At 49.9% G+C, this 23,580-nt stretch overlaps 4 protein-coding genes across 9 annotated transcripts in view; 3 read left to right on the forward strand and 1 right to left on the reverse strand.

Annotated features, from left to right (window-relative positions):
- Positions 1 to 3,647: 3,647 nt before the first annotated feature.
- NICN1 (nicolin 1, tubulin polyglutamylase complex subunit) lies at positions 3,648 to 8,210 on the forward strand. Its single transcript, XM_001497632.7, has 6 exons — positions 3,648 to 3,929; positions 5,355 to 5,531; positions 5,804 to 5,917; positions 6,378 to 6,449; positions 6,789 to 6,893; positions 6,968 to 8,210. The coding sequence occupies exons 1-6, from the start codon at positions 3,798 to 3,800 to the stop codon at positions 7,007 to 7,009; spliced, it is 642 nt and encodes a 213-aa protein (XP_001497682.1). The 5' UTR covers positions 3,648 to 3,797; the 3' UTR covers positions 7,010 to 8,210.
- Positions 8,065 to 13,696, forward strand: AMT (aminomethyltransferase). 2 transcript variants are annotated; one of them, XM_001497686.5, is made up of 9 exons: positions 8,065 to 8,788; positions 8,891 to 9,058; positions 9,593 to 9,673; positions 10,802 to 10,933; positions 11,334 to 11,412; positions 11,713 to 11,858; positions 11,943 to 12,123; positions 12,478 to 12,633; positions 12,736 to 13,696. In XM_001497686.5, the coding sequence occupies exons 1-9, from the start codon at positions 8,699 to 8,701 to the stop codon at positions 12,912 to 12,914; spliced, it is 1,212 nt and encodes a 403-aa protein (XP_001497736.1). In that variant the 5' UTR covers positions 8,065 to 8,698; the 3' UTR covers positions 12,915 to 13,696. The 2 variants fall into 2 exon arrangements, with proteins under 2 accessions (XP_001497736.1, XP_003363164.1); XM_003363116.5 differs by lacking the exon at positions 8,891 to 9,058 and having other exon boundaries at positions 8,453 to 8,788.
- Positions 13,697 to 13,997: 301 nt separating this feature from the next.
- TCTA (T cell leukemia translocation altered) lies at positions 13,998 to 17,622 on the reverse strand. Of its 2 annotated transcripts, none has more exons than XM_005600665.4 (3): positions 17,186 to 17,622; positions 16,784 to 16,886; positions 13,998 to 15,405 (listed from the first exon to the last, which is right to left on the reverse strand). In XM_005600665.4, the coding sequence occupies exons 1-3, from the start codon at positions 17,406 to 17,408 to the stop codon at positions 15,363 to 15,365; spliced, it is 369 nt and encodes a 122-aa protein (XP_005600722.1). In that variant the 5' UTR covers positions 17,409 to 17,622; the 3' UTR covers positions 13,998 to 15,362. The 2 variants fall into 2 exon arrangements, with proteins under 2 accessions (XP_005600722.1, XP_001497771.1); XM_001497721.6 differs by having other exon boundaries at positions 16,784 to 16,838; positions 17,186 to 17,427.
- RHOA (ras homolog family member A) overlaps positions 17,592 to 23,580 on the forward strand; it is a 55,647-nt gene continuing 49,658 nt past the window's right edge. The window contains exons 1-2 of one of the 4 annotated variants that reach the window (XM_023619803.2): positions 17,592 to 18,008; positions 21,227 to 21,305. The gene's annotated coding sequence lies outside the window, so the exon portion shown is untranslated. Of the gene's footprint in view, positions 18,009 to 18,137; positions 18,528 to 21,224; positions 21,306 to 23,580 lie in introns of those variants that run through there. The other 3 variants (XM_023619804.2, XM_023619805.2, NM_001308946.1) reach the window with 3 other exon arrangements.

Consider the following 23,580-nt stretch of genomic DNA (forward strand, 5'->3'; position numbering starts at 1 on the left):
AAGAGCTTTTAGATTTGATCCTCAGGCAGAGGGATTCCATGAGAATTTCACACTAAAAAGGTCATCTTGCTACAGTGTGGCTAATGGTCTGGAGGGGCTGGAGTGAAGGTGGTTGTCCACTAGAGAGATATGAGAGGAGACTCATCTGCAGTGAGGAGCCACACAGGTCTGTATCTGCTGTGACTATGCTCTCAGAGTTAAGCCCTGAAGACCAGAGCCTGTTTAGATCCTCCTGATTCCTAGGGAGCCTACAGTCCTTTGGGATTTGGGGAAGCCTCTGCTCTAGCATCGGGTGGGCTCCCTGAAGGGGAAATTCTCAGGAACCTGGAGGGACCCAGGCACTGAATCATTAGTCTGAGTCAAAATGGAGATGGCAATGGCCAGTCCAGGAGACCCAAGGTTACAAATTGTTTTCCCCTGAAAACAGCCAATGAGGAGACAGGGAATGTTTTCTGTCACTAGAAATTTCCAGGCCTGGGCTGGGAAGGCACAACTCCTCCGGGCTGTTCCTTAAGCTGGCCTGGAATCCTGTTTTGTTTTGTTTTGTTGAGGAAGATTGCATCTGAGCTAACATCTGTGACAATCTTCCTCTATTTTTTTTTTTTTTTAAAGATTTTATTTTTTCCTTTTTCTCCCCAAAGCCCCCCGGTACATAGTTGTATATTCTTCGTTGTGGGTCCTTCTAGTTGTGGCATGTGAGACGCTGCCTCAGCGTGGTCTGATGAGCAGTGCCATGTCCGCGCCCAGGATTCGAACCAACAAAACACTGGGCCGCCTGCAGCAGAGCGCGCGAACTTAACCACTCGGCCACGGGGCCAGCCCCCCTCTATTTTTTTTTTTAAAGGTTTTATTTTTTTCCTTTTTCTCCCCAAAGCCCCCGGGTACATAGTTGTATATTCTTCATTGTGAGTCCTTCTAGTTGTGGCATTGTGGGACGCTGCCTCAGTGTGGTTTGATGAGCAGTGCCATGTCTGCGCCCAGGATTCGAACCAACGAAACACTGGGCCGCCTGCAGTGGAGGGCGCGAACTTAACCACTCGGCCACGAGGCCAGCTCAAGCAGAGTGTGCAAACTTAACCACTACGCCACCAGGCCAGGCCCTGGAATCCTGATTTTGTGTCTATTTGACGCCCCACTATGAGAGCCCTATGGGCTACAATGAGCCTGTGTTTCTGGGGCCCCTCAACACAGAGAAGGCATAGGTCACCAAAGCTGACGATTGCGTGGTGGGTTCTGACCTAGGAGGTGGGAGCCCCCAAAAATGTCCTGGTTCCAGCTCTACTCCATACTGCTTTCTTGGCTTGGGAAATCACTGGACCACTTCTTATTTTTTTAAAGATTTTATTTTTCCTTATTCTCCCCAAAGCCCCCCCGGTACATAGTTGTGTATTTTTAGTTGTGGGTCCTTCTAGTTGTGGCATGTGGGATGCCACCCCAGCATGGCCCGATGAGTGGTGCCATGTCCGCGCCCAGGATCCCAACCGGTGAAACCCTGGGCTGCTGAAGGGGAGTGTGCGAACTTAACCACTTGGCCATGGGGCTGGTCCCTGGACCACTTCTTTGTTATCTATAAAACAACCTTGGGGGCCGGCCTGGTGGCGCAGTGGTTAAGTTTGCACATTCTGCTTCTCAGAGGCCCAGGGTTCGCCGGTTCGGATCTCGGGTGCAGACACGGCACCACTTGGCATGCCATGCTGTGGTAGGTGTCCCACATAGAAAGTAGAAGAAGATGGGCACGGATGTTAGCTCAGGGCCAGTCTTCCTCAGCAGAAAAAGGAGGACTGGCAGTAGTTAGCTCAGGGTTAATCTTCCTCAAAAAAAAAAAACCAAAAACAAAAACACAAGCTTAACTGACAATCTCTGAGGCATTGTTTCTGTAAATACCCCAAAGGATGGGGATGATGGTAAATACGATGGTTACTATTTAATTTTTGCTTTGCTTTTTTCTCTTTAAATCAAATTTATTGAGGCATAATTTAGATACAACAAAATATACACATCTTACATATTCAGTTTAGAGCCAGCCCTGATGGCCTAGTGGTTAAAGTTCAGCACTCTCACCATTTTGGTGGTACAGGTTGGTTACCTGGTCACAGAACCACACCACCGGTCTGTCAGTTGCCAGGCTGTGGCAGCAGATCACAGAGAAGAACTAGAAGAACTTATAACGAGGATATACAACCGTGCACTGGGCCTTCGGGGAGGAAAAAAAAAATTCAGCTTAATGAATTTTGACAGAGGTCTAGACAAATATAACTAGCACCACAATCAAGTTATAGAACGTTTCCATCAGCCCAAAATATTTCCTTGTACTTCACAGTCAGTCCCCTCCCTTCACCTCTGGCCCCAGGTAAAACTCTTCTGATTTATATTACTATAGATTAGTTTTGACCTTTGTAGAACTTTATGTAAGTGGAATCATACAGTGTATCATGTTTTGGGTCTGACTTCTTTTGCTTAACATAGTGCATTTGAGATCTGGCAGTGGTGGTGTGTATACTAGTTGTTCACTCCTTTTTTAAAAAAATTGTGCTAAAATAGATATAACTTAAAATTTACCATTTTACTCATTTTAAGTGTATAATTCAGTGGAATTAAGTATATTCATAGTGTTGTGTAACCATCACCAGTATTTCCAAAATTCTTTTCATCATCCTAAACAAAAAATCTGTACCTGTCAAGGACTCTTCTTTCCTGTTACTCCCAGCCCCCTGGCAACCTCGATTCTACTTTCTGTCTCTATGAATTTGCCTATTCTAGGTACTTCATATAAGTGGAAGCGTACAATGTTTGCCCTTTTATGTCTGACTTTTTTCACTTAGGATAATATTTTCAATGTTCATCCACGTTGAAGTATGTATCAGAATTCAATTCATTTTTAAGGCTGAACAATTATATATTTATTATACACAGACCACCTTTTGTTTATGCATTCAACTGCTAATACATACTTGGATTTGTTCATTTCTTTTTATTGTTGAGTAGTATTCCACTGTATGGATATACAACAATTAGCTAATCTGTTCATCTGTTGGACATTTGGGTTATTTCCAATTTTTGGCTATTATGAATAAGGCTCTTGGGTGGAGGTATGTTTTCATTTGTCTTGGCTAAACACTCAGGAGTGCAATGGCTGGATCATATTGCAGGTATAAATTTAGTTTTTAAAGAAACGCCAAACAGTTTTTCAAAATGGCAGGAAATTATCAATGGATGAGAGTTCCAGGCACTCCACATCCTTCCAGTCTTAATTTTAGCCTGTTTAATGGGTGTGTGTGGGTTCTAATTTCTATTCCCCTGATGAATAATCACGTTAAGCATCTTTTCATGGGCTTATTGGCTATTTATCTTCTTTTGTGAATTATCTGTTCAAATTCTTTGCCCATTTAAAAAAAAGGGTTAGTATCTATTTTTGCAATTAATGTCGGCCAGGCAGTATGCTCATTTTTGCCCATGGCTTTATATGCTTTAACTGACGATCGCCCTGCACAGAGGCAGTAACGGAGCAAGTCTCGGAGCTCCCAGAAGCTTCAGGACTGCTTGGATACAGAACGAGTGCCCTGTGTCTGGCCTGGCCGGCGGTGGCTCTCGAAGGCTCGCGCGGTGATTGGCTGAAGCAGCACTTCCGCAGGCACTTCCGACTCCCCGCCCGCCCTGATCATCGGTGATTGGCTGGGCTGGCCTAGCGCGAGTCCACCCGGGAGTTGTAGTTCTTGGAGCTCGGGTGGGAACACCGGGAAGGACCAGTGGTCCGAGGCCAGGAGCGGCAGTTGTGCTTGGTCGCTGTCGCTGGCACCATGTCCCGCGTGTCCGTGCCCTGCCATGTGAAAGGCACCGTGGCCCTGCAGGTGGGCGACGTGCGGACCTCCCAAGGCCGGCCTGGCGTGCTGGTCATCGATGTCACCTTCCCCAGCGTCGCGCCCTTCGAGGTGAGCAAGCCCAGTGGGCGCGACCGGTGCTCCTGGGCGGGGCTGACCTGGGAACTGGGGTGTGTCCGAGGCATTTAATCTTTTACAGAAAGCCTCTGCAGTATCTTCGCCCTGGCGAATCAGTTAAGGATTTGTTTATTCCTTTAGTTAACACATACTTACTAGAATCCAGCTTCCTGGCCTGTTCTTTTTTTTTTTTTTCTGAGGAAGATTAGCCCTGAGTTAACTGCTGCCAATCCTCCTCTTTTTGCTGAGGAAGACAGGCCCTGAGCTAACATAGTGCCCATCTTCCCCTACTTTATATGTGGGACACCTACCACAGCATGGCTTGCCAAGCGGTGTCATGTCCGCACCTGGGATCCGAACCAGCGAACCCCACACCGGGGAAGCGAACTTGCGCACTTAACCGCTGTGCCACCAGGCCATCCCTGGCCTGTTCTCTTCAACATCTCTCCCCCATGTCTAGGACAGCGCTGGCACGGAAGTGCCAAAATAGTAGGCTAGGTGCTGGAAATACAGTTCTGAACCAAATGGAAGTGAGAGGTCATTTTGTCCCTGGCTACTGGCTGGGGATCATTAGACAATGACTTACCCCCAAACCTGCCTCCTGCCCATTCCTACAGTCCTTGCTGGAGGTCAGGTTCGACTCATCCTTCAACAGGATCTCCAATGGCTTCATTTTCCACTCTCCAGTTGCCTTCCACATCTGCTGGCAGAGTGAATGGACACTGCAGGACTTCAACACAGAGGGCAAAGTCCACTTTCTAGTTGCCTGGCATTCAGGGCCACTCTATGTCTGCACCCTGCCTTCTTCTCAGCTCCATGCACTTTGTCCTGTAGTATGTGATTCTCCATCAAGCTTTTCCTTACTATAAGTTGAGCGACTTCATTAAAGGGCCCAGCCCTGGAGATTCTGTTTCAGTGTGTCTGAGGGGGGGCCTATACACCTATATTTTTTTAAAAAACTTCCTTAGGTGATTCTGATGAGTGTCCAGTGATGAGAACTGTAGCCAGGCCAAATCACTTAGTATTCCAGGGGTGTGCCAGATTCTCTCACCTTTTGGTGCTCCTTTGTATATGCTACTTTTACATTCTTTACCTTTCCTGGTCCACTTTGGTGAACTCTTCCTCCTTCAGGGCTCATCTGTACACTTTCTTCCTCCTCTAGAGTTACAGCTCTGACCTCTGGCAGCATGTTAGACATGTGGCAAGATCTGTGGTCGTGGTTTATTTGCACGACCTGTTCATTTAGACTGTGAGCTCTTCTAGGAAAGCAAAATTGTCTTTGGGCCCCAGTGGATGCTTGTTGAAATTGTTAGATTGGTAGAAGAATACCTTCCTAAGGGGAGGAGGAGATGGTGCCTTTGAGCCTCTCAGGCCCTGGGACTGGTTCTGATTTGTCGTGGTGGGTTGTGTGCGCTCTAGTTGCAGGAGATCATGTTTAAGAATTACTACACAGCCTTTCTGAGCATCCGTGTTCGCCAGCACACCTCGATGCACACACCGGCCAAGTGGGTAACCTGCCTGCGGGACTACTGCCTGATGCCTGATCCACACAGTGAGGAGGGAGCCCAGGAGTATGTATCGCTGTTCAAGCACCAGGTCAGCTGGGACTCAGCATGGCCGGGGCAACCCAGATGAGGGCTCTTAGGGGGCCTGGGGATTGGCCAGGATACCAAAAAGCAAGAGGCGGGGCAAGGGTGGCCTGGGCTGTAGCTCTTTGGCAAATGCCTTGGAGGGACCATTGCTCTTTCCTTCTCAAGGGCCTGGGGAGGCAGCATCTTGGCTCATTGCTGATTAGGAAACTCCTGGGCAGTGAGCTGGGGCCTCCCTGGGTCCTTGTGTCTTTGTGTATGTGTGTGTGTATGTGTTAGATGCTGTGTGATATGGCCAGAGTACTGGAGCTGCGCCTGATTCTGCGACAGCCATCGCCACTGTGGCTGTCTTTCACAGTGGAGGAGCTGCAGATCTACCAGCAAGGACCCAAGGTAAGTGACTAGTTCAGAGCTATTGGTTGATCCTTTCCCCAGGAGGCTCCTAGCTATAGCTGGGAGAGCTGGGGGTTGGGGTGGGGATGGGAGTGGATGGGTAAGGATGGTGAGATTCAGAAGGAGGACTTCATGGAAGTTAGCCAGGTGGGAATGCTGAAAGCTCATGATTAGAGGTGAGGCCAAGTCCCCATATCCCCTGATCTTTGGAGCCACCTGCCTCTTTCAGAGCTGGAGCCTTCAAATGCTGGGAGATACTCCTGTTCCTTGTGTTCCCGGAGCCTCTTTCTGCATAGCAGAAGTACTTAGTTAGTCTGACTGCCCCTTGGGCCTCTGTGGACCCCTGAACAGAGTTTTCCCAGTGTCTGAGGCTCAGGGTCTCTGCTCCTAGGACCTTGGAATCTGGTCCCAGGGCTGTCCCACTCTGCATCCCTCGGGACAGTATGCCTTTGCTTTGCAGAGCCCCTCCATGACCTTCCCCAAGTGGCTTTCCCACCCAGTGCCTTGTGAGCAGCCTGTTCCACTCCTTGAGGTAAGCCCTTACCCTGGGTAAGAACCATGTGTGAATAGCTCTTGTGTCCAGCACTGGCCTAGGTGGTTGGTCTCCTTTATGCAAGACTATGGGGCTGGACCCAGGGCCCTTCGTTCACTCTATGCCATCTTCCTCCTGGGTGCTCCAGGGGATTTGAGGCATCTCTCTGTGGGGCTAGGCCGCCTACTGCACATCAGTCCTCAACATCATGTTTCACAAGTCATCTAGGAATGTTACTGGTCTTAGCTGGGGGGTCCTGTACCCAACTTGGCCTCTCTGGAGCTCTGAGGGCACTGCTAAGGAGAGACCCATGGCCACTGACTCCTCCTTCTGGATCAGGGTCTCCCAGACCCCAGCAGGGTATCCTCCGAGGTGCAGCAGATGTGGGCGCTGACAGAGATGATCCGGGCCAGTCACACCTCCACAAGGATCGGCCGCTTTGATGTGAGTGATCACTTCCCTCTGCTTTGCTCCTGTTGCTCTGAGCAGGTCAGATCTGATGGTCTTTTGTGTTGCAGGTGGATGGCTGTTATGACCTGAACTTGCTGTCCTACACTTGAGCCATGGCTCTTAGCCAAGACATTGGCCTTCCATGCCCACTCAGGCCTGGTTTGGGCCGTCAGAGGCTGAAGTCCTTTCCATCTGCATTCCAAGTGTTGCCTGCATGCCCATTCTGTCTGGGCCACGTTCACAGATTCAAGATTCTTGGAGGTTGACTGTATTGCTTCAGCATGAGGTCCTGGTGGGAGTGTCCTCTGTCCTCACCTGACTGCAACCTGAAAGTCTACCCTAAAAACACACCAGTTCTACTTACTAAGAATCCCCATGTACCATCTACCTCTCCTGCCAACATGCACACTCCTGTCATCTGCCTGTTTCTCACCCGGAGTGCAGTGGGCTGGGGTGACCTACTAGAATCTAGTCTATGTAGCCTTGGAAGGCTGCTATAGCTGTGGCACTCTTGTAGTTTGGAAGCTTGAAGGAGAAACAAGAGCCCCATTTCTTCCTCTTGCACCCCCTAGTGGTCTTCTTTCCCTTTGTGTTATGCCCACAAAAACATTTCCTGTATCAACTCTTCTGTTGCCTGCTTAGGGATCAAAGCTCCGGGTTTGGGCAGCCTGAGTCCCTCAGTCCCTGAGCTGGCTCCTGGAGTGTGCATCTGACACAGTCCAAAACACATCATTGTCTCTTCTCCCTGCTGCTTCCTTCCAAGAGTCATGCTCAGTACGATAGTGTGATGAGGGATCAACTTTAGTGGGGGGTGGGTCCCGGTGAGGGTTCTCATTGGTGTTTTTTAAAAGGCTTAGGTGCTCTACAATCCCAGACCAGCTGCTGAATAAGGCAGGCTGCTCTTCCTTATGAGAAAATCCTGTTTCTCTCTGGTTTTTCCTGGCTTTGCCTCTGGGGGCTACAGTACTGCAGTGTGTATTGGACCTGGAAAATCAGACGTTTGTGTGGCTCAACAGCTTCCTGGGGGAAGGTCAGCCATTTTTTGGTGGCTGCTCTCTACTCTCACCCATCAGAGTTCTTCCAGGTGGTATCTTTGCCAGCAGCATCATTTACTTAGCCCCATTCAGCTTTTGCTAAGAGGGTAATGACCATAGTCCTGTGCTCAGGGAGTAGTGGCCCTCAGTGTGTGTGTGTATATGTTGGGGGGAGGTCCCTGGGATGGCAGGGACTGTGCTTCATTCACAGCTGTTTTTTCAGCACCCAGCACAAGGCCCAGTGTGCAGCAAGATGAATAAATACTTGTGGAATGCATGACTGTGCTGGCTGCTTGTGTGTGCCCAGTGGGAGAACTGGAGACCCTCACAGGAGTCCAGGTTACTGTGGCTGGCTCCACCCTCCTGTGTCCTTTCCACCCTTCCCCCTCCCCCCATTTGACCTTATATTCTTGATGTCCTGAATGTGCAATTCAGGCCTTTCAGCCCTTTGCAGAACTTTGACCCTTTGGAGGCAGGGCAGTCTGCAGGGGGAAGTCTAGCCCCCAGCTCTGATTCTGAGCAGTGTAACTGGCTCCTGGCCCAATCTGCCCTGATCAGCTGGAAGCGCCCGGGGCTGTTTCCCTGCAGTTTGGAGTTACTGCACCTTGTGTTCTAAAGCCCCGCCTGCCCTTGGGGCTTCCCGCCCCCTCTTCTGATCCCCCTTGTGGGAGAGAGACCTGTCCAAGCAGGGCCCGGACTACATCTCCCAGCGTGCCTGGCAGAGTGGTGGCCTCTGTGCGCCGGCTGCACCAGTCGTGGGCAACAATGCAGCGGGCAGTGAGCATGGTGGCCCGCCTGGGCTTGCGTCTGCAGGCGTTCCCCTCCACCCTGGGCCGTCCGCTCAGTTGCACACAGGTGGGACAGAGGGTACTGGGGCGTTGTGCCAATCTTGGAAGGTGGGGGAGGTAGGGGGCTGGGGACTGGGGCCCTGGTAGCGCTGAACCCGGCCGCCTGCAGGATGTGCTCCGAAGGACACCACTGTATGACTTCCACCTGGCCCATGGCGGGAAGATGGTGGCATTCGCGGGCTGGAGTCTGCCTGTGCAGTACCGGGACAGCCACGTTGACTCACACCTGCACACACGTCAGCACTGCTCACTCTTTGACGTGTCCCACATGCTGCAGGTGAGCCAGGGGAGCGCGCTGGCCGCCAGACCAAGGCTTCCTCCCAGTCCACACTGGTACAACCCTTGGCTTTGTTTGCTGGGAGCTGGATTTCAAGGGCAGCCCTCTCAGAAGACTTGGAAGTCTCAGGGGTGTCACAGACTATGGCCTCCAGCAAGCTAATTCAGTGGGTTTCCTGATCATCTCTCTAATCTCTCCAGCCTCCTCCCACCAGTAGTGTGCCTTAATGTCCTGGGATTTCCAGGGCACCCATTCTCATCCACTGACCTGGGTATTGGTTTGGAAAAGGGGGTATTTCAGGAAGGTACTGGGCCCTTTCAACTTCCCTAACCTCCCCTATTGCAGCCCTCTTGCATTGGCGGATGTGGGGGAATCAAAAAGTGGGGCCTCTGCCACCTGCAGAACCCAAAAACGAGTCAGGCATTTCAACTGGATTGGACTGTGCTGTGGATGGCAGGGAGGGTGCCTCCTTGCCTAGTGGCCTTCCAGATTACAGCTGTTGCAGTGGCCTGAGGCTTTTGATCTCTTTCCCAGACCAAGATCTTTGGTTGTGACCGGGTAAGGCTGATGGAGAGTCTAGTGGTTGGAGATATTGCAGAGCTAAGGCCAAATCAGGTGGGTCTCTCTTCTCTTATTTCTGCTCAATGGGTGTTCTTAGTCAGGAGCCAGCAAACGGGCTGAGTCCCTACTTCGGGCTTGGGGGCACAGAGATGGACAGACACAGCTTCTCAGGGCTTGCAGTCTTGGGGGACGGAGTCCCTGAGTCCTGTCCAGACACCCAGCCATTCAGGGAGGGGCCTATTCCATCCTCACCACATAAGGCTGGGAGGCCAGAAACCCAGGTTCATGTCCTATTCTGTGACCTTCCATACTCCCTAATCCCTCGCAATTCAAAGTGTAGTCCCTAAATCAGCAGCCTCATCATCACCTAGGAGCTCATTAGGAATATGCTCTCAGACCCTGCCCCAGACCTGCTGAATCAGAACCTACATTTAAATAAAATCCCCAGGTGATTCATGTGACCTCTCAACCTCAGGCTCTTCGTCCATCCAGTGGGGAGGCTGAGGCCAGCCTCACAGTATTTTGGGGCATTGCTGTGGAGCACATGGGATCATCAAGATGGACTTTGAAACTTCTGTCCTGGGGTTTGGGGCATGGGCTGAGTTGTCCCAGGTCTGGGTGGGGTGAAACAGGAGGTCCTAGGTATCATGGACTAAGTGTGAGATAGGGCTCTCAGCTCTGAGTGGGGTGGGGTGCAGAGGCCCCACTAGATCAGGGAGGTCCTCCAAGGTAGGGAAGGGGTGAAAACTTTCTCAGTGCATGAGGATCAAAAACCCTGGGCTTGGGGCCAGCCCGGTGATGCAGCAGTTAAGTTCGCACGTTCTGCTTCTCAGCGGCCCAGAGTTTACTGGTTTGGATCCCGCTGCTTGGCAAAAGCCATGCTGTGGTAGGCGTCCCACGTATAAAGTAGAGGAAGATGGGCACATATGTTAGCTCAGGGCTAATCCTCCTCAAAAAACCCCCACAAAAACCAAAAAACAACAAAAAATAAACAACAAGCAAAAAAACCTTGGGCTTAGGCAAGAGCCTGGGCTGACCCAGCCTTGCACCTTGTACCCCCCTCAGCCCTGTGCAAGAGGCTTCATGAATTTGTGGTGGCTGAGTGGGCCAGGGGTGTGTCTGACTCACATTTGACCTTGGCCTCCTGGACCTGGAGGCAAAGATACTCTACTTTGGTGCTAGGGGACACTGTCGCTGTTTACCAATGAGGCTGGAGGCATCTTAGATGACTTGATTGTGACCAACACCTCTGAGGGGCACCTGTATGTGGTGTCCAATGCTGGCTGCTGGGACAAGGACTTGGCCCTCATGCAGGTACAGTCCCTCTATGTTCTAGGTACTCTATCTTCCTTGTTCACAGAGCAGCATCCTTGTTGTCCAGGATGTAGCTGGCATGGATGATGGGCTCATACAATGGCTCTTTGAGTGATTGAATAGCAAGCCAGTGTGGGCCCTCCCTGGAGCACGCCAGGTTTCAGTTTGGAGGAGGTGGGGAAGTGAAGCTGATGCCTAAGTGAGCATCCTCTGGTGAGGATAGAGGGCTGGAGCCTGGTGTTAGAGCTGGCAGACCTGGACTTGGTCATCCCTACCACTTAGTAGTTATGTGGCCTTGTAAGTTGGGAACCAGCCTACTATGCCCAGCTCTGCAGCACCTGGCCCATGGTAGGTACTCAGTAACTGGTCCCAGAAGCTATTGTGATTTCTTTCTTTTCAGGACAAGGTCAGAGAACTTCAGAACATCGGCAGTGATGTGGGTCTGGAAGTGGTGGATAATGCCCTGCTAGCCCTGCAAGGTGAGCAAGCTAGGCTGGAGTTGGAACTGACCTTTGCCTTCCTGGCTTCCTCTACTGCTTAACAGAGGCCGTACCAGGAGGGTGTGGATGATGTGATATTTGTGTGCCATAATTCGAAGTTTGGTATCATACCCTCCCTCTACCTGCCATAAGGCTCCATGGGCTGTGGGCGAGAGCATCTTCTCCCACCTGCAGAGTAGGTCTTGCTCAGGGCTTGTTCTGGTCCCTGAGTAATGGCTATGGACTAGCTTTAAGGGGCCCTGGGCCCTGGACACTTGGTCACTGGCTCCCTGGGCCCAGGCCCCACTGCGGCCCAGGTGCTACAGGCTGGCGTGGCAGATGACCTGAAGAAACTGCCCTTCATGACCAGTGCTGTGATGGAAGTGTTTGGTGTGTCTGGCTGCCGCGTGACCCGCTGTGGCTACACAGGAGAGGATGGTGTGGAGGTATGTCAAGAAGTGGGTGCAGGATGTTGCAGGGCACAGGACTCTGGGGCCAGCTGCCCACTTGTTCTCTGCTGTCCCATGCAGATCTCGGTGCCAGCAGTGGGGGCAGTCCGCCTGGCAACAGCTCTGCTGGAAAACCCGGAGGTGAAGCTGGCAGGGCTGGCAGCCCGGGACAGCCTGCGCCTGGAGGCAGGCCTCTGCCTGTATGGGAACGACATCGATGAACACACCACACCTGTGGAAGGGAGCCTCAGTTGGACATTAGGTGAGTTGGGCTAGCACTCAGGGATCCTGAAGGCTGGAGTGGCCCTTAATGAGATCAGCTAGCCCATGACTGCTCCCAAGGTTGTATAGCCTGAAGCAAGTGACTCAGCTTCCCTGAGATTCCATTCCCTGATGGGACCACTGTGGCTTTGACTATTAGATGCTGAGGACCTTCAGCAGGCTGAGGTGGGCAGCGTGGCCTGCAAGACCAGAGGGCAGGAGGTGGGTGGGTGGCTGACTGCACTGCAGGGCAGGAATGGGGCCTGGGGGAGCCTGGGCAAAGGGGCCTCAATACTAGATGGATGTTACTTGGGGTCCTTGGACTGTGTCTTAAGTCTGGTGTGTCATGCTCCAGGAAAGCGTCGCCGAGCTGCCATGGACTTCCCTGGAGCCACAGTCATTGTTCCCCAGCTGAAGGGCAAGGTGCAGCGGAGGCGTGTGGGATTAATGTGTGAGGGGGCTCCTATGCGGGCACACAGCCCTATCCTGAGTACAGAGGGCACTGTGATTGGTAGGTGAATCAGGGAAGTTGGGAAGCCCTCCTCCTATCCCCAGGAGGGTGTGGGCACTGGACTGACAGGGTGGTGCTGATGCATGGCCTCTGCCCGGACAGGTACTGTGACCAGTGGCTGCCCCTCACCCTGCCTGAAGAAAAATGTGGCGATGGGTTATGTGCCCTGTGAGTATAGTCGGCCAGGTACCCCGCTGCTGGTAGAGGTGCGGCAGAAGCAGCAGATGGCTGTGGTCAGCAAGATGCCCTTTGTGCCTACAAACTACTACATCCTCAAGTGAGGATGGCTTGGGGTAGTGCCCTCCCCTCCAGGAGCTTTGCTCTGGAAGGCACTCTACAAGGTGTTAGTCAGGAAGCTGAGGCAGAACACAGTGGGAGCAGATGGCTAGGGTGGAGGCTGGTTCTGGTTGTCTGGTTGAGGGGGGCCACACCACCTATTCCTCCCTCATCCTGTGCCACTCCAACTTGAAGACCTCATTTTGGAATGACATACCAGCTCACCCAAAATCCTGTTTCAGCCCACACTCCCACTGACCCCACTCTTGGCTGCTGGAGAGCTGAGAAGCATCAGTTCTGACATCTATCCCTTCCACTCTGCCAGGTGCTGGCTGGGAGAAAGGCTCACCTTTAGGGGGAAGATAAAGCCTACCCAACTTACCACAGTTCCTCACACTGCAAAGGGTTATTACCTTGGGCAGTGCTGGCCACCTTCTCCAGTTTACCTTCCATAAATACATACTGCTGCCTCTCCCTGGGCAGGAATGATTCCTGACTCACAGAGGGTTGGCCCAGTAGTGTTGCTGTGCCATGTGTAAACTTGGGGATGGCTGAGGGGGCATGGACTCACTCTTCCACATTCCCAAGGTGGCCCAGCCTCCTGCCCAGTAGCAAATCATGCCAGACTCACCACCTGTTCTGAGCCCCAGGGCTGTTGTAGGGCAGCCTGGGCCTCTTCTTGGACTTGCCTTAACCTGGGCTGACCTTCACCCCAAGGGCCCATTACTGGACTCCACTGACTCCTAAAAAACATTAAACAAGCTTCCTTCCTTCTTGCTTCTCAGAATCTCTAGCTTCATTGTCCTCTGTCCACAGAGTTACTAGGGTGCCAGCCCAATGCCTGCCTTCCTGGCTTCTCAGATAGGCTCAGAGTGGGTTTCCCTTGAGGGGGCAGGTCTATAAGAACTAACAGGGATAGCGCTCCTGTTGGCACCCACCACCACTCCTCCCAGGGATATGGCAACACCTCTCCATCTCTGCAAGTCATTGCATTTTGGGTGCTGAGGGGCAATAACCCCAGTGTGTTCCCTCTCCAGTCTTCCCTGTGTATGCACACCCTTGTTCTGTCTGAATAATCACACAACTGATGCACTTCCATGTTTAATAAGCCACATCATCAGTTAAGCCTAGGGTGAAATGTGAGACCCTGATTCTGTGTGTGGTGTGTCAGTGGGTAGGCCTGGGGCTGCAAAACCATCATCCTATCAGCCAGAAGATATCACCAGAGTAGGCACATGTGCATGAGCTCAGTGTAGTCCTACTTCCAGTGCACCTCTGCTGCCGAAGATGGCTTAGGCAAAGGCTGCCAGATGTGACATCTAATGGAAGGAAGCAGGCAGTGGGACACTGAGGTAGCTGGTGGCCCAGCAGAAGTAGGCAGAAGTACAGCCATCAGGAAAAGAGGCAGAGCCACACTACTTTCAGGAATTGGTGTTTGCCACCCGCACATTTGGAAGCTCCCTAGCCCACTGTGGACATGGCAGGCCTGCCTAGCCTGTGGCTCTTCTCTGTTGAGGTTCTTGGGGGCTGAAATGGTGATAGTGGGGAGGAGCTGAGCCTGTGGGCTCTTAGGATGAAGCTCCTGTGGTTACAGGTCAAGATAGGAAGTGATGAGGCTGCAGGGCACAGTGGGGCCACTCTGCACTAACTGCTTAGTACCTCCCTGTGAGGGGGCAGGGTACAGACCCACAACCCCATGGACACTTAGGCAGGGGGGGTGGGAGTTCCCCCCTGGGGCTCAGCCTCTTTCAGGTACCTAACTTCCCTCCAAGAATTGAGAGGAATATGAGTACAATGCTCAGGAAAAGACAATTTCCATAGCCTGGCTCACACCTGGAGAGCTCTGGATGGGCCAGGGAGGTGGGTGTTTGGTGCCTCCATGTCTGGATGGTGTCAGCTACCCCCTCCCTTATACTTGAATGGTTAGCTAGGTAACCACAGAGTACAAGGCTGTGTCCAGGCCAGGAGTCCCTTGCTCCCTGCCAACAAGGCAAAACCAAAGAAATTCAGGAAACTCAGGGCTTAGAAGACAGACTTCCCTTACAAATCCCAGAGCTGGTCAACCTCAGGTTTCCTCTCAGAAGGACAAATTTCTATGGGGTCACATCTCAGGGGGATGGGAAGGACAGGAAAAAGCCAAGACAGAAAATGGACTGTTGGCCTCCCAAACTCAGAGGCTTCTCCTGAGCTGACCCCTGAGAGAGGAGAAGCATGCGTTCTCTCCTTAAGGCACCTAGATCAGGGTAGAGACAAATTCTTTACTGGCCCAATGCCTGGGGCTGCTGGAGGCAAGGCCAAGGGCAATGGAGGCCCAGCCCTCCAAGCACTGTGGTACTCCCTGCCCCCAACCTCCTCCCCCCTGCAGTTGTCTGTGGGGTCTGAGCAGCAACAGAACCCAGTGTGGGAGCCAGCAGACCCGGTGATGTCCCTGGAGGCCCCTCTGTTGCCTTCCCTTATTCTCTGTGGGTTTTGAGAGGTTCGTTTGCTCCTGTTTCCCTAAAAATGGAGAGAAGAGAGGGGTTATTCCATGGGCAGCACAAGTCTCTGAGATTGGCTCTCTCTAGCCCCTCTTTGAGGGCTGAGCTGGGCTCAGTAAGGCCATACTACAATCTAGACCTCTCTGCTGAGCTCCCACAGCCCACACTGGGCCCACCACCTTGCCCCTGCAGACTCATTCTTCCTCCTGGTTTCCCACCTTATGGTGGTGCTCCCATCCTTCCCGAGTTGCCCAGGACAGGAACCTGGGCAGTAGGAGGCCTCCTAACTGGCCTCTTGCCCTCTGTTGAACCCCTTACTTGCCATGAAGTGGGCAGTTGTAAAGGCAAATTAGATTACGCCATGGCCTTGCTGAGTCCTTCAGTAGCTCCCTGAGACTTGGGATGGGACGTTCCAGTTCCCTCCATGCCTTCATGTTTGAGCTCCAGCCTTGTCTATCCTTCTAATATGTCACCCTCGTTCTTGCCTCTGAGCCTTCTTCTATCCATTCTCTTTGCCTGGTACACTTTACCACCCACCTAGTCTTTGCCCTCAGCTTAGGCGTCTGTCTTGGGAGAAACCTCTGACTGCCCTTGGCCCTGCACTGCTGCCCTCTCCTTTTATTTTTTTATTTTTATTTTATTTATTTTTTTTGAGGAAGATTAGCCCTGAGTTAACATCTGCCGCCAATCCTCCTCTTTTTGCTGGGGAAGACTGGCCCTGAGCTCACATCGGTGCCCATCTTCCTCTACTTTATATGTGGGATGCCTACCACAGCATGGCTTGCCAATTGGTGCCATGTCTGCACTTGGGATCCGAACCGGTGAACCCTGGGCTGCCAAAGCAGAACGTGCACACTTAACCGCTGCGCCACCAGGCCAGCCCCTGTCCTCCCCTTTTAAATCTCTAGCTCTCCCTGTAAGCAGAGCCTGGGTTGACCTTGTCCTCGTCCTCTGGACCTAGTGTGGCCCCTGCCATGTGGTAGAAGCTCAGAGATTAGCTGAATGAATGTCCTGATTAGTGAGTTCGTGTTTTACAGATGAGGAGGCTGACTCTGATGAAGCTAGTTAGTGCACTAAGGACAGAGGTTCCTGCCTTTCCAACTGAGGTGCTTGCAGTGAAGTGGAATCCAGCAGACTTGCCACTTCATCTCTGAAATTGTGACAATAACACCACCCACCCCACAGGTTGCTGATGAGCATACTGATGGGCTGTTCAGACATCGGTGTCACTGGAACCCTGATCTCTACTTGCAGACCTTGGAGCTTGCTGCAAAGGCCGCTAAGCTGGTGGACTCCTATCCTGAGAACTCCCTTCCCCCATCCCTGTCCACTTTCCCAACACAGGAGAGTCCTCAGCCTGTCAAGCATGGGGTTGAGAAGGGAACAGATTTACTCACCAAGAAGGGAAATGCGTGGAGCCATCAGATGTGGATCCGTTCTGGTTGCCCAGACCTGGGGGCGGGAACACATCCAGAGCTGCAGCAGGCTGGGGGTGGGGATCTGAGCAGGCATCAGCCCAGGTCAGGTTAGAGGCCAGTGGTACTGTTTCGTGGAGTCTGGTGGGGCCCCTAAGGGACTAGTGGTATTGTCGGATGGGGGTTCAAAGAACAGTTGTAATGTGATGGGTGGACTGGTGGGTTTTCTGGCATGAAATGGTATGTTGGCATGGGTACAGCGTTAAGTTGTGATCAGGTTCTTAGAGGACCAGTGGTAGTCTAGGGGGGGTTCTGGGGAGCCCAGTGGTACAGTCCGGTAGGGGTGGGGGCGGCCGGCCCACGGAGGTTGTTAGGGAGCCTCACCTGGGCGGTGATACAGCCCGGTCACAGTGCTCCCGTAGAACCCCCACGCCAGCTGGATGCCCAGGAGACTTAATACCAACCACAGCAGCAGCAGCTTGAAGAGGGTCACGCGCATGTCCTGTGCCTCCCACTCCCGCAGGAACTCGCTACCCAGGGCACCCAGCGCGCCCAGCACTGTGGCCGGCAAAGCCTGCAATGACTGCCCAGACCAAGGTTCCGCCATGAGTGGCCCGCGCCTCACCCGGGGGGCTGTCAGTGAAGTACACACTGCGCAGGCCTCTGGTCGTCCGGGCCAGGCCAGTTAGTGCGCACGCGTAAACCCAGGGACCGCGAAGCTACCTCGCTTGCGCGAAGTGTTGGCAGTTTGGGGAGGAGTATTAAAACCGCGCACGCGCAGCTAGCCCAACCCCACTTATAGGATGAGTGACTCGAGAAGCATAAAATAGCAACCAGGTCTTTTATAGCCCTCGAACTCCCGTGATGCCCCACGCGGCTGTAATGATTGGTTAAGCGCCTTGCTTTTAGGGCGTGGACGCGTTCCTGAGCAATCGTGGCTGAGCTGTGAGTGCGCGCGCGTGCGCGGGGCCGCGACAGGGGCCGGCTCGAGCCCGTTGGGCACGCGGGGGCGCGCACGTCGCTCCCCGCCCTCCCGCCGCCGCCCGCCCTCGCTCTCTAGAGCTCCCCGCCCGCCGCCCGCTGTCCTCCGTCGATTCTCTCGTTGGTCCGCCGTCGCTTCCTCAGCACCGGCCGTTCTCTCCGAGCTTGCGACTCGCGGACAGGCGTTCTCAGTGCGGAGAAGTGGGACTCGGAGTCGTCGCCTGAGGTGAGCGAGAGGGTTCCCTCCTGGCGCCGCGGCGCCCGTGGCCCGCCCGCCCGGTACTCTTCCGGCCGCCCGCCCGCCCGCCGCGGCCGCGCCCCACCTGCTGCTCTCGGCTGGCCGCCCCTGGCCCCTGACCCTGACTCCCGGCCCGGGCCCCGCGCCCCAAAGCGGCAGCCCCGCCCGCGCAGTCCCCGGAAGCGCGCCCCGCGGCCTCCCGCGCCCCTTCCCCCGCCCGGCCAGGCCTGCTGGAGCCCAAGCCGCCCGCCCGCGGTCCCCGGCGCTTCCTCTCTCACGGCCGCGCCGGGCAGGGCGGGGGCTCCGAGCCAGGCCCCGCGACCGCGCCGCGCAACCGGCCGCTGCGAAGCGCGCGTGGCTCCGGAGTTGAAATGGGAAAGAAACTCTTTACAACTCCATTTTGGCTTTTACGTTTAATATGAAGCATGAATCACCGTTTTATACTGGGTGAAGTCCAGTTATGTTTTGGGTGGATTTTCTTTTTAATGCAGTGTTCTTGGAGATTGTGTAAGTAAAAGATAGTGTTGAAATCTTAGGGGGTTGGGATTCTTCGGTATTGAAAAAAAGGGGCTTTTTCATTGAAAAGAACATTTTTCATGATTTAAACTATATTGCATCAAAATAGAGTATTAATTTGCAGTTTTGCTTAGTCTAAGTTTCTACCGTAATTAAGAATCACCTAAACATCTGTTCTTAGTTACCGATTGGATCCAGTTACAGGTCGTCTTCATTAAATAGCACTATTTGCACTCAAATTGATTTGGTCAAAACCATGTCTAGTAGTTTATGGTGTAAATTTGGCATCCCTTTTACCTCAGAGTTGGTTCCACTTGTGTTTTTTTAGTGGTCTTGATTTAAAATTTTTACCTCTGTTGGTGACTCGTTTGGTTCTTTTTGTGTTTAAGACAGTCTTTTGAAGTAAATGTTTCTTGCAGGTGTGTACATAATCAGATTATGTTCCTCCCTGCCAGAGTTGAAGGGGAAAAAGTACTTTAAAAAATTTTTAAGATGTGTATGGTGAGACTTTTTCAACCGCTTAGTGTCACACACCCAAATGTGTAATGTGTACCATTGCATGACTGTCACTTTAGACATGGCAAAATTGGAAGAGAGACTCTTTTCAGCATTTGGCACAAGTGACATTGTTTGGACTGAAAATACAAGACTAGTTCTTAATTATAAAGGATAACTTATTGAAGGATCTCTTTTGGTAAATTGCTTTGAGAGTAGATGTGTGTACTTTTGTAGAGCACTGGTGGCTCTTGGGGACATAACAAAATATATATAAGATGGAACTTGCTTTGAGTCAAAGTCTAGTGTCAGACTTATAATCTCTGTTCTCATAAACATCTGTACTGGAGGGAAGGCGAGAGTAGGAATCCACCGATGTCTTCATAGATCCAGAGTTTTAGACTTGAAGGGAATCTTCAGAACATAGAGTCCAACCCCATTTGCAGATGAGGAAACTGAGTCCCTGAGACTTAAGTAAATTTCCCAAGGTCATATGTCTAGTCAAGTGCAGGCCAGAACTGTTTTCTCTATATTTTCCATGTACTCCGAAGCGGCTTGCTTAGAGTCAGCTAAAATTCAGGACTTACAATGTATTCGTGTTTTCTTGTTTTATATCTTGCTGATTATATATATATATATAGGGAAAATCTGAAAAATTTGTTTTTCCAAACAAATTTCAGTTCTTTAGCTTTCACAGCACTCTGACTGGATAGTCCTTTACCAGTTGGTTGACGTAGACAAATGAATCGTTTTAGTGAATAGTTTTAAAGGGTCCCTCCGAGTGTTTCATCCTCTGTTACCAGTTAGTTTATCCCTTTGTGCACCGACCAGTGGAACTCAGTTTGCCTGCACCTACACGTTAATGTAACTAAATTTTAAACTTGTCTTAATGTGTCTTACTATACTCTGCTCTTTGGGGCCATGCTCACTGTGAAGTATTTGTGAAATTAATAAAATTTTCAAGACAGTTTAAAGTTAGTAATTACTGTAAAATTCCTATTTCAAGTGTTTCTATGTCAAGTGACTCATTTTTAATCTGTGGTGCTGTTGTAATAAGACCTTGTATACTTATAATTATAATAGACATGTGACTGAAAATCAGATAGACATTGAAGCTGCTCGTTCTGGGTGTTGGTTGGAGTTTATTGGTGTTTCCTCCAGATGATTCTGAATACATTTTTATAGCTAATAATCATCAGAATTTGAGATACACTCTGTTAAATTGCAGCTGGTTTGCAGTTTGTACCAAACTGAGCTTTTTTTTTTTTTGAAGCGGGTTGGTAAAGTAAATATGATTAAGCATATTTATGGTAGTATCTTAATATTCAAGTGAAGGGAAAGTAGAGAACATAAGCAGCCAATGAAATAAATTTAGGGTGGAATGGAGTGAAGGGAAAAGTGGGAGGTAAAATGAAATTAGAGAGGAGGCAGGGACCAGATCTAGTAGGGCCTTTAGGACTTGGGAAGTTCTTTGAGTTTGTTCTGAGATGAAAATCATTAGATGTTTTTTAGCAGGAGAATGATGTGATCTGATAGTGAACAAGTAAACAACTAGAATCACTCACCAAGAGTAAGGGGTAGATCAGAGTCCATTCTGACTTTAGAGAGTAAATTAATACTAATTCATTTCTGGCAAAAATGTCAGAGGGATTTCCTAATATTATTAATTTCCTTCATCTGATGACTTCAGCCTGTTTTTTTGAAGCCATTGATTTTCTGACAGTTGCCTTTCAGCCTGTAATTCCTCTGTAATGCCTGTATTAAAAAGGAAATGTAATTTGATAAAGCAAGTCATTCAAATTGTTAAGGTAGTCTTGGTGGTAGGGATATGGATGTTCACTGTAAAATTCTTTTAACTTTGCTGTGTTTGAAAATTTTTATAATAAAATGTTGGAAAATTAATTTACATAGGATTCACCTGCTTTTGATTTTTGCTTCTAAAGAGGCAATGTTAATTTATAATACTCAGAAAATAGGTTGATTGTGTACGTTTTGTTAATTGAAGGAGGCCAAGACTTGTGTAACTGTGATAAATTTTATGGTATGTCAATTAAAAATTAAATTCTGTACTTTTTTCCTCTCTTGGTTTCTAAATTACTTGATGGAACTTTGGCCAAGTCCATTTACATCCTGTGTTTTGTTTTATCCTTGTAAAATGAATAAACATAATTCCTGATTTTTTTATATTTTTATAGTGCCTTTCATCTGAGAAGTTCAAGGCACTTTGTAGAACTTCTGCCACACAGGCTCTTGGTCTTGCAGCACGTTTGTAAGGTATGTAAATAGAAGCCTCTTCTTTCATTCTTTCCCCATGGAAGAGAGTTTACTATTACGTGTTATATATTAATGTAAGTTCTAGGGAAATGTGGATGCATCGCTGTTAGTGATTCTCTTCACCAATCTTGAGATCTTCATTTCACTCCGTAACTTTTCTCTCTGGTCTTATTTTCCTACCTCTCCATAAGATACTCCTCTAACTTCCCTCTTTTCTTCCATTCTAAGTGACGTTTCTTCCTCAGATGAAGATATGTTTCCTAACCTCTCTCTTACTTAATCTTTAAGCAGATGGACTCACTGTATTACAGACATATTTCTCTTACTTCTGGACCATTCCCATCTTATTCTTTCTGTTTTTCGTCTTTAAGTTTTCATTTTTTTCAGTAGAGTAGTGTGGTCATCTTACAGTTTATCCACAGCCTGTGCTATGGGTATATCTAATTATCAATAGAAAATGAGCCATCTAGAGAATGAGGATCAGAGGACAGTCCTCTTTACCAGAGGGATCAGCAGTGGTACTGGCTTGGGTGGGAGCTATGTTAATAGCAGGTATAATAGCCCATCCAGGGACTGTTCAAATATTTTAAACTGATTACCAATAAGGAAAATAGTTAGAAGTATCTTAATTTAGTTGATACCACAATAAATACCCTGGTCTGGTACCATTTTGACCACCTTTTCTTGTTCTTCTTGGGTCTGGGAGAGCTCTGTATATGGAGAAGTGATCTGTTAAGGGGATGAATATTCTCATTTGGTGAGGTGGGCTACCTTGCAGTGAAGGCATATGATGAAAGTGGTTTTGGTTGGCTTTGAACTCCTTCTTGGCATGTTAAGAGGAAAGGCCAAGCTAGCTTGTGGTTTTGTCATTTTTCATCTATTGAACAAATAATTACTGAATAGCTACTATATGCCAGGTGCTTTTCTGGGACACATCTGAAGAAAACAAAGATGGTCACTGCCCTCGGGGAGTTTTGTTTGTTTTACAATATTTTATTCCTAAAGACATGAACATTTGGTTTGAAACTGAAAACTCTGTTAATTTTGAATCATTCCATCTACTTTTTTCAAAATCACTGACAAGAAAATGGAAAGCACTTCAGGTGTTAATAATCACAAAAACATTAATAGATCTGCTCATGGAGTTTTTATTCTAGTAGGGAAGACTGATGATAGACAAGTAAGGAATGGGCTTGTCCCCTTTTTTGGTGAGGAAGATTGGCCCTGAGGTAACATCTGTAGCCAAACTTCGTTTTTTTGCTTGAGGAAGAGTGGCCCTGAGCTATCATCTCTGTCAGTCTTCCTCTATTTTATATGTGAGATGCCACTGCGGCATGGCTTGCTGAGTGGCGTGTAGGTCCATGCCCGGGATCCAAACCTGCAAACCCCAGGCCATTGAAGCAGAATGTGCAAACTTAATTGCTATGCCACTGGGCTGGCCCCTGGGCTTGCATTTTTTAGGGAACATCAAAAAGGCTTGAAGGCTGCAGCCTAAAAAGCAAGCAGGAGGAGTGGAAGAAATAAAGTTCTACAGGTAGGCAGGGGTCAGGTCTTGTAGGAACTGGGAATTTAGAGTTTATTCAGAGTGCATTGGGAAGGGTTTTTTTTTTTTTTTTAAGATTTTACTTTTTTCCTTTTTCTCCTCAAAGCCCCCTGGTACATAGTTGTATATTCTTCGTTGTGGGTCCTTCTAGTTGTGGCATGTGGGACGCTGCCTCAGCGTGGTTTGATGAGCAGTGCCCTGTTTGTGCTCAGGATTTGAACCAACGAAACACTGGGCCACCTGCAGCAGAGTGCGCGAACTTAACCACTCGGCCATGGGGCCAGCCCCTAGTTCTACTCTTAAGCATCAGTCAATAGTAGCAGCAGAGATGGTACTCTCCAGCAAGTGGACAGAAAAGTAGATGGTGGGGTGGAGATTTTTTTCTTCTGCTACCTGCTGCCACTTTCCTTTTATAACTGAAGGATTCTTGAACAATTTCTAATCCATGCCAGTTCTCTTGCACACCCATCTGTTGAACTGTGGCTGAAGAGTCTTCAGTCATGAAGCCAGAAGCATTTATCATGTACAGCTATATGCACACTTCATTTATCTTTCAGGCTTATTCTTTAGGAATTATATTTTCCATTAGTTAAAGTTTTCCAATTTTACTAACCCTCCATCCTTACCATAGTCCCTAAAACAGAAGTCCCTGAAATTTAAGGAAAAATGTTCTGAACTACTTTGTCGATTTAATAGTGGACCTCAAAGAGCAGTTCCCACATAAAAACTAAT

This window comes from Equus caballus, chromosome 16 (genome assembly GCF_041296265.1).
Source record: "Equus caballus isolate H_3958 breed thoroughbred chromosome 16, TB-T2T, whole genome shotgun sequence".
In the NCBI taxonomy this organism is placed as follows: Eukaryota; Metazoa; Chordata; class Mammalia; order Perissodactyla; family Equidae; genus Equus; species Equus caballus.

Bases quoted from the DNA above. Each gene is read 5' to 3' on its own strand.
- NICN1 (XM_001497632.7), top strand. From the start codon at position 3,798: ATGTCCCGCGTGTCCGTGCCCTGCCATGTGAAAGGCACCGTGGCCCTG. The intron at 3,930-5,354 runs GTGAGCAAGCCC...TGTGCGCTCTAG, and splicing joins CCAGCGTCGCGCCCTTCGAG to TTGCAGGAGATCATGTTTAA. The intron at 6,450-6,788 runs GTAAGCCCTTAC...CTTCTGGATCAG, and splicing joins AGCCTGTTCCACTCCTTGAG to GGTCTCCCAGACCCCAGCAG.
- AMT (XM_001497686.5), top strand. From the start codon at position 8,699: ATGCAGCGGGCAGTGAGCATGGTGGCCCGCCTGGGCTTGCGTCTGCAG. The intron at 9,674-10,801 runs GTGGGTCTCTCT...CTTTGGTGCTAG, and splicing joins CAGAGCTAAGGCCAAATCAG to GGGACACTGTCGCTGTTTAC. The intron at 11,859-11,942 runs GTATGTCAAGAA...TGTCCCATGCAG, and splicing joins CAGGAGAGGATGGTGTGGAG to ATCTCGGTGCCAGCAGTGGG.
- TCTA (XM_005600665.4), bottom strand. From the start codon at position 17,408: ATGGCGGAACCTTGGTCTGGGCAGTCATTGCAGGCTTTGCCGGCCACA. The intron at 16,887-17,185 runs GTGAGGCTCCCT...ATGCCTGCTCAG, and splicing joins CGGGCTGTATCACCGCCCAG to ATCCCCACCCCCAGCCTGCT. The intron at 15,406-16,783 runs GTGAGTAAATCT...CTCCATTTTTAG, and splicing joins TCCACGCATTTCCCTTCTTG to GGAAACAGGAGCAAACGAAC.